Source organism: Silurus meridionalis, chromosome 10, assembly GCF_014805685.1.
Source record: "Silurus meridionalis isolate SWU-2019-XX chromosome 10, ASM1480568v1, whole genome shotgun sequence".
NCBI classification, from domain to species: Eukaryota; Metazoa; Chordata; class Actinopteri; order Siluriformes; family Siluridae; genus Silurus; species Silurus meridionalis.
The window spans coordinates 21629123-21638253 of record NC_060893.1 but is presented as its reverse complement, the minus strand read 5'-3'; the positions used below and the strand labels follow the sequence as shown (position 1 = coordinate 21638253).

Genomic DNA, 9131 nt, shown 5'->3' with positions numbered 1-9131 from the left:
TAAAGGAGTGGCTACGAGACGACTCTGTGAATGTCCTTGAGTTGCCCAGCCAGAGCCCAGACTTGAACCCAAATGAACATCTCTGGAGAAATCTGAAAACAGCAGTGCACCAACGCTTCTTATCCAACCTGATGGAGCTTGAGAGGTTCTGCAAAAAAGAATGGGAGAAGCTGCCCCAAAAGTCAAAAAGACTTGAGGCAGTAATTGGTGCCAAATGATCTTCAACAAAGTATTGAGCAAAGGCTGTGAATATTGTGATTTTTTTTTCTTTTTCATTTTTAGTTTTTAATAAATTTGCATTTCAAACAAACTTTTTTCATGTTGTCTTTATGTATGTATTTTTGTAGAATTTGAGAAAAATAATTTTCCATTTTAGAATAATGTTTTATCGGGAAATATGAAAAAAGTGAGACGCTGTTAATACTTTCCGGATGCACTATTAACACATTTTACAGAGCAGATGTCAAGAAGAAATTGATTCTAAAAGATTTTTTTTATTTTTTTTTATTTAACTAAATTCAGAAGTGTGTTTCCTTATATGAATTTTAAATATCACAACATCTAAATGGCTCGATGAAATACAAGACATTTCTGTAGCAAAGCACAACCATGAAATCAAATGAGATCAGTGCACAGGTGAGGTACTGAAAATATTGATAGATTCTTTAATGAACTGTTTCAGGTCTATTTAAATACAGTAAATACAGTAAATCATTGCTTCCTGTGCACGGTTGCTGTTGGGCGAGTCTTTATCTGCAAAACTTCAGGGATCGGACGGCCGCTTTTCCCCAAGAAATCCAATCCCGTGATCCATTCGACGTCTCTGACACGTACCTGGTGGAACCAAAGCAAGTCCTCAACCCAATGTGACTCCTCCTGGTTGCTCTGCATGGAAAAGAAACCGCTGGTAATTTCGAACTAACTACATGCTCATTATAGAGTTATTATTTAACAAACCCAGTGTTGTGTGTGGCATGTATTTATCTTTCTCCTATTTCTCATTTCCCCCTCCCTCTCTTTTGTCTTGCTTTTCTCCAGTTGTAGACCCTGTTTCCATTCATTGGTGCATTATATAGAATTGCTGCACCAATCGGGGATGTAGACGTCACCAGGAGGCATGGTTTCCAGAATTAAAGCTCTGTTGCGGAAGCAGAGAGAGAGATGGGCAGAGAAAAACCAGGCTCACACTGTGCTATTTTGGCCCCGATTTTGGTCGTCTGAGATAAATCTTAAAAATCCTAAAATATTTCTATAATCCTGGGCTAAAATCTGTAATCTTGGATTGCTGGTTTGTTGACAGAAAGACGATTAATAGCTGTTGCAATCATTTATTTCCACTAATGAAGTTCTAGCAGTGTCAGAACATTTCAGACTCTTTCCTCCAATGTGACTTCTCTTACAACGACTGTTAAACCAAGAAGCGCCCAACCTGATGATGCAATTAGAGCGACAACTTCAAACCATCTCAGGGAAAATGTCGAAGCGAGTCAGCCAAGACCTGCTACACACGTCGTCTCTGTTTTTATTTTCAAGGCATGTCATGAACAAAATTAACGCTGTTTTTGGTTGCTGTTAGCTAACATTTTAGCAAGAGTATTCTGGTCTTGCTTTGGCTTATTTATTCTGCAGGAAAGGCCATATTGCCATCTACAGGATATTGAAGGTCCTCAGAGGTGGGAAGTAACGTAATAAATACGTAACAAATACTTTGTTAGATTTTTCTGTTATCAGTACTTAACTTTTTACTTTTACTCATTATCTTTTTACACAAATATCTGTACTTTTAACTTCTTACATTTTCATAACAGCCTCGTTACTTTTAGTATTATTTCTTCTCATTGAACGCTGTTTCCAGCCTTTTTCACCATATCACTGGTGTTTTATTTCCTGGCTATCAGACGTTGACGTTGGCAAGTCGAAACTAACAATGAGCAAGGCAACAACAGGGAATGGTTCATGTGAATTCAGAGGGAGTCACTGATGTGAAAATAAATAAAAACAAAGACATTCCTCAACACCCATGACCATATATAAGGGAGATGTTTCGAAATTATCAAGAATTCAAGAATTCGCCATCAAATTCGAAAAAGCACATACAGGTAATCTGTAGGTTTTATTGTTATATCTTTCTTTTCATAAGCTATTTTAATGTTTAAAATATTTTGTTTGTCTTTTATATAAGGGATGCTGCCACATGTTGCTATTTTTTTTAAATAAGGCTGTTCTTAATTTTCTTAATTTCTGTAGTATGTGGCTGTCATTTGAAATCTAGGGTTTAGTCAGATAGTTCCTATATGTTGTAGAACTGCTCTACAGGTAAAGTATAAATGATAAACTTCCTGTTTATATATATATACAAAACTTCTGGGTCACCTGACCTTTCCTGCTATATGTGGTTCTTTTCCAAACTGTTACCACAAAGCTGGAGGCACTCAATTGTACGTCTTTAGATGCGCTATAATCAAATTTTGCATTCACTTGAACTTGAAAGCCCAAAACCTGTTTCAGCATGGCGATGCTCCTGTGCACAAAGTGAGCTCCTGGAAGATCTGGTTACATGCTATAGAGAGGAAGATCTTGAGTGGCCTGCTATAGAGCTCTGATCTCATCTCTACTGAACGCCTTTGGGATGAATGTATATGCTGACTGTGCCCCAGGGCTCCTCACCTACATCAGTACCTGCCTTTATAACACCCTTGTGTCTGATGAACACAAATACCCATAAGCACACTGCAAAATGTAGTGGAACATCTTCCCAGAAGAGTGGAGGGAATTATAAGAACAAATTGGGACTAAATGTTGAATTCAATGCTCAAAAATTACATAACGTACTTATGAACAGGTGACTCAATACTTTTAGAAATATAGTGTATAGATAGACAGATAGAGAGATAGAGAGATTGACTTTTTTTCATTGTTTGATATATGGTTCATTCTGGCATGTTAAAGAGGCTGTGCAATTTCATTTGTATTTAATTAATTAACCTGATTAATGAGAGGGTGGGGAATCCTCCGGGTGCAGAAATTAGCCCCTTGGGGCACACTAATAATCACTAATCAAACTTCTGCCAACATTCGTCACTTATGCGTAGTGTGATGTATGTAATGACAAGACTGATCTGGAATGAACGCAAAAACAAATTACATTACTTAAAATAAAATATATATCATCAGCTCTCAACGAAAACGCCCAACAAGCTAGTCGCTATTTGAAATCATAGAAGGCAAAATAGTTCCTGTCAGAACATGACACTGATTAAATAGAGGAGTGTAGAGTGATGGACCACAAACATCTGTTGGTCTCTCTGTGTACATTTTTGGAAAACCGGGAAATGCCAATTAAAAATAAAATTAAAGCCAAATAAATCTCCCAGTCACAGAAAAGGAACATGACACGTAGACAGTGGTGTGTGTGTGTGTGTGTGTGTGTGTGTGTGTGTGTGTGTGTGTGTGTGTGTGTGTGTGCCTGCTCACCATGCAGCTCTCAGAGTTGTTGGGTCGGTGTGGGATTAGAAACGACACTGTATGTAATTGTCCTTTACACTCGCTCACTGTCTGATTTGAGTCCGAGCAGCTCGTCAAGATGGCAAAGTAATGTGTGGGTAAGGGGATACGAGTGCCTGTAACAAACCTACACACACACACACACACACACACACACACACACACACACACACACACACACAGTATTTAAAGTACAAATGAATATGTTGATTGTAATGCATCTGAATCTCATTTCAAATTTTTCCTTGGTAACTACAGGATGTTCCACATTATCAAAATCTACAGAAAAATGTGCTGTTCAAGAAAAATATAGAAAAAGAACAATACTTTAAACAAAACATACTTAAGTAAAAGAAAAATGACAGATTTTAAAAACTACTTTGAAAAGTAGAAGTAGTAAATGTAACTTTACTTTTCACCTCTGATCATTCTAAACATGTTATATAATAAATATTATAATCCAAATAAATTTTTGTAGACATACAGTAATCCCCCACTTTACTGCGGTTTAAATCCCGTGCCCCAGGTTTCTCCCGGAATTACATTTGCCACATAACTAATTTGTTTGTCTGATATTCCCGGTCTTTTGCGGATTTCACATAGACCAAAAAACTTAAAGGGAATTGTTTTTATGTTAAAAGTTTTATGTTGAAATTATGAAATTTACTAATAAAAATACAATTATTCATTCTAAAATAAAGTAAAATGTTAATACAGTACAGTACTGTATACATAAACTAGCATTTTTGGGGTGGCGTCAGTTTATCTCGGTGTTACTTTCCAAAACCACCCACGATAAACGAAAAAAAAAAAATCGATAAATGTGGGATTACTGTATTTCAATAGGATCTTCTAAAGTGCATGAACATGTCCTCCTGCCATCTAGTGGTTTATATACCGATCATCAAACCTGTAAGGCTATCAATTCCCATTAATAATTACATAAACCATACACACGATGTTGCTGCAATCACCAGATCTAAACTATTTTTTCCGATTTATTGATTCATGGTGATTATTGTAATCCTATAGAAAAATGGGGAATATACTATTTTAAAGACTCTAAAAATGTGATCTGATATTTAAATGTAAAATTTGATATAATAAATACAATGGATATGATTCAATACACTATATGGGCAAAAGTATTAGGAGACCTGACTTTTCCAGCTATTTGTGGTTTTGCCACGAACTGTTACCACAAAGTTGGAGGCAGCAGGGTAGTAGAGCCAAACCCATTCTAGCCTGACAATGCCCCTATGCACAAAGCCAGCTCCATGAAGATATGCTTCACATGGTTTGAAGTAAAAGATCAACTGGAATGAATGTGAACACTGACTGCACTCCAGGCCTCCTCACCTCACCTACATCAGTACTTTACTAACACCCTTGTAGGTAAAGAATCTCACAGAAAATCTACACATTAAATACATTTTGGCATAACAAAAATGACCATCTCCTATATCCTTTAGCTCGATTATTGTAATAAATAGTTCTTTGGATCATACCAAGCTGTCAATAAGAATTAAGTAGATTGCGACTATACATTTTATCATCATAAATAAACAAGTGGCGATAGTTCCAGGAAAAAACTTCCTGAAGAAACCATGAGAGGAACCAGACTCAAAAAGGAACCCATCCTCATCCTCAACACTGAATGTCTATGCATTACAGTTCCTACAGTAGCTTGTTGAGGTTATCAGCTGTCTACTGATGGACACTTAAATCTTATACAAATATTTTATCGTGAATGTCCAAATATCTATTATCCAAGAACAAATATTTTATTTGTATAGTTCTTTAAAAAAAAGGGACATCATCCCAAATTCAGCAGCTTTACAGAAATTAATAAAGCGACTATAAATTTCAACATCATAACTGAGACCCTATAAGTGTATTCTAATGAGTGAGCCAGTGGCGACAAGGAAAAACTGCCTGAGACGGAATAAACAAGAAACCTCAAGAGGAACCAGACTCTGACAATGAATGTTTATTCATTACAGTTCTATCCTTGTTGAGGTTATAAACTGTAGCCCTAAGCCATTGTAGCAGACTGTTTATATTAATTACAGCCTAAATCTTCATGGTTCTTGAGTTGAACCTCCACAACAAGTAACCTCAAGGATCTTTGGGCTGTTCATTTGGAACCGTTATTAGCTGCAGGAAGTGGTTTCCAATTTAAATTGAAGACCAGATTAAATTCTCCACCAGATGTTGGGCATCAGGTTGGATCACGCGGACACGGAGAGCAGGATCACTCAAGTGTTTATCAGTGAACAGTTGATAACCTCAACAATAATGTAACTATATTGAATGGACAGTTGTTGTCATAGAGATAAAGATGGGCTCCTTATATATATATATATATATATATATATATATATATATATATATATATATATATATATATATATATATATATATACAGGAGTGCAGAATTATTAGGAGACCTGACTTTTCCAGCTATTTGTGGTTTTGCCACGAACTGTTACCACAAAGTTGGAGGCAGCAGGGTAGTAGAGCCAAACCCATTCTAGCCTGACAATGCCCCTATGCACAAAGCCAGCTCCATGAAGATATGCTTCACATGGTTTGAAGTAAAAGATCAACTGGAATGAATGTGAACACTGACTGCACTCCAGGCCTCCTCACCTCACCTACATCAGTACTTTACTAACACCCTTGTAGGTAAAGAATCTCACAGAAAATCTACACATTAAATACATTTTGGCATAACAAAAATGACCATCTCCTATATCCTTTAGCTCGATTATTGTAATAAATAGTTCTTTGGATCATACCAAGCTGTCAATAAGAATTAAGTAGATTGCGACTATACATTTTATCATCATAAATAAACAAGTGGCGATAGTTCCAGGAAAAAACTTCCTGAAGAAACCATGAGAGGAACCAGACTCAAAAAGGAACCCATCCTCATCCTCAACACTGAATGTCTATGCATTACAGTTCCTACAGTAGCTTGTTGAGGTTATCAGCTGTCTACTGATGGACACTTAAATCTTATACAAATATTTTATCGTGAATGTCCAAATATCTATTATCCAAGAACAAATATTTTATTTGTATAGTTCTTTAAAAAAAAGGGACATCATCCCAAATTCAGCAGCTTTACAGAAATTAATAAAGCGACTATAAATTTCAACATCATAACTGAGACCCTATAAGTGTATTCTAATGAGTGAGCCAGTGGCGACAAGGAAAAACTGCCTGAGACGGAATAAACAAGAAACCTCAAGAGGAACCAGACTCTGACAATGAATGTTTATTCATTACAGTTCTATCCTTGTTGAGGTTATAAACTGTAGCCCTAAGCCATTGTAGCAGACTGTTTATATTAATTACAGCCTAAATCTTCATGGTTCTTGAGTTGAACCTCCACAACAAGTAACCTCAAGGATCTTTGGGCTGTTCATTTGGAACCGTTATTAGCTGCAGGAAGTGGTTTCCAATTTAAATTGAAGACCAGATTAAATTCTCCACCAGATGTTGGGCATCAGGTTGGATCACGCGGACACGGAGAGCAGGATCACTCAAGTGTTTATCAGTGAACAGTTGATAACCTCAACAATAATGTAACTATATTGAATGGACAGTTGTTGTCATAGAGATAAAGATGGGCTCCTTATATATATATATATATATATATATATATATATATATATATATATATATATATATATATATATATATATATAGGCAAGGCTGAGGCAGGGCCTGTACTTGCGCACACCATCATTGACCGTAACACACAAGACTCCTTAATACTACCAAGACAAGATTATATTTTTTCTTTCCCCTTTCTTCAAAATAAATATCACCAGTTTACTTTACGTTGATCTCCACTCATATACATATAAAATGTAATCAAACATAATCGATCGGTTTGGAATCCGTGAGCTGAAACCCAAAGCTATAAACCTGTATGACGAGACATACTGCTTGATCTGGTCCATAGAGTCAAAACGTCCATCGAAGTTATAATCAAACACAGGTCCTGTCACAACGTTTATGCCGTTATACTGAGAGGAATACTTCAGCAGCAAGACGTCATGGAAATACTGCCACACTCCTGCAAAACACACACACACACACACACACACACACACACACACACACACCAGTGTAAATAAGCCACATAATACAGCATATTATAATCAAAATAAGTATTCGTCAAGTCAAGAAGTCAAGAAGCTGTTATTGTCATTTCAACCATATATAGCTGCCGCAGTACACAGTGAAATGAAACAACGTTCCTCCAGAATCCTGATGCTACATTTACAACAATCACAGAAACAGAAAACACAGGGCTGAGGGTTAGTAAGTGTCCTCACCACATAAAGTGCATGTGTGCACCCTGGTGCAAACAGTGCAAAGACAACACAAGACAGTACAAAGACAAAAGACAAAACACAAAATAGCTCCGCCAGTAAACCTGTTGTAACGAGACAAAGTGAACAGTACCAAAAATGTCAACAAAAGAGCAAATAGCAGCATTTCAGGAAAGATGTGCAAAAACGGCATGCAAACAGTTAATGGTAATGAAGTGATGTAATGTGAGTGGTACTGAAGTCATGGATGTGCAAAGTGAGTATGAGTGTGTGTTGAGTCTGGGTTGTACAGATCAGTCACACAGTGTGTGTGTGTGTGTGTGTGTGTGTGTGTGTGTGTGTGTGTGTGTGTGTGTGTGTGTGTGTGTGTGTGTGTGTGTGTGTGTGTGTGTGTGTGTGTGTGTGTGTGTGTGTGTGTGTGTGTGTGTGTGTGTGTGTGTGTGTGTGTGTGTGTGTGTGTGTGTGTGTGTGTGTGTGTGTGTGTGTGTGTGTGTGTGGGTGTGGGTGTGTGTATGAGAGTTCAGTTCAGTTCAGTTCTTTGTTGAGAAGCCTGGTGGCTTAAGGGAAGAAACTGTTACACAGAGAAAAGTATTGAACTTGTCACCATTGTTCTCAGTAAATATTTTTCTTACTGTAAGGTGCTTTTTGACATTCGATGCAATATTAAATTTTTTACCAGATGTTGGCAAAACCCATGCAATCACATGCAAAGAATCAAACCATAGATGTCTATAAATTATGTTTGATAATGTGAACGACACAGGGAAAACATATTGAACACGCTTACTGAAATGTATTTAATACTTTGTACAAAAGCCTTTGTTGGTAATGACGGCTTTAAGACGCCTCCTTATGTATGGAGAAACTAGTTACACGCATTGCTCGGGTGTGATTTCAGCCCATTCTTCCACACAAACATTCTTCAAATCTTGAAGGTTCTGTGGGCCTCCTCTATGAACTCTGATCTTTCATTCTAGCAGCTTTATTTTCTTTCTCTGGAACCAGTTTTCTTGGCTGTGCGTTTGGGATCACTGTTTTGCTGAAATGTCCACCCTTCTTCCTGGCAGATGGCAGCAGATTTTGATCAAGAATGCCTCGGGACATTTTTCCATTCATTTGTTTTTCAATTAAATGCAGTTTGCCAGTACCGTATGCTGAAAAACATCATGGTATGGTGTTTCTAGAGTGATGTGCAGTGCTGTTTGTCCTCCAAACATGGTGTCTATTATGGCATCCAAAGAGTTCAATTTTTGTCTCATCTTACCAGACTATATTCTC

At 37.1% G+C, this 9131-nt stretch overlaps 1 protein-coding gene across 2 annotated transcripts in view; it reads right to left on the bottom strand.

Annotated features, from left to right (window-relative positions):
- Positions 1-474: 474 nt before the first annotated feature.
- The window catches only part of LOC124392867 (venom phosphodiesterase CdcPDE), a 55250-nt gene continuing 46593 nt past the window's right edge, over positions 475-9131 (bottom strand). For both annotated transcript variants that reach the window (XM_046860122.1, XM_046860123.1), the window contains exons 24-26: positions 7462-7594; positions 3475-3631; positions 475-885 (exon numbers count right to left, since the gene is read on the bottom strand). In XM_046860122.1, coding sequence (XP_046716078.1) covers positions 712-885; positions 3475-3631; positions 7462-7594 — 464 coding nt within the window. In that variant the 3' untranslated portion in view covers positions 475-711. The remainder of the gene's footprint in view (positions 886-3474; positions 3632-7461; positions 7595-9131) is intronic.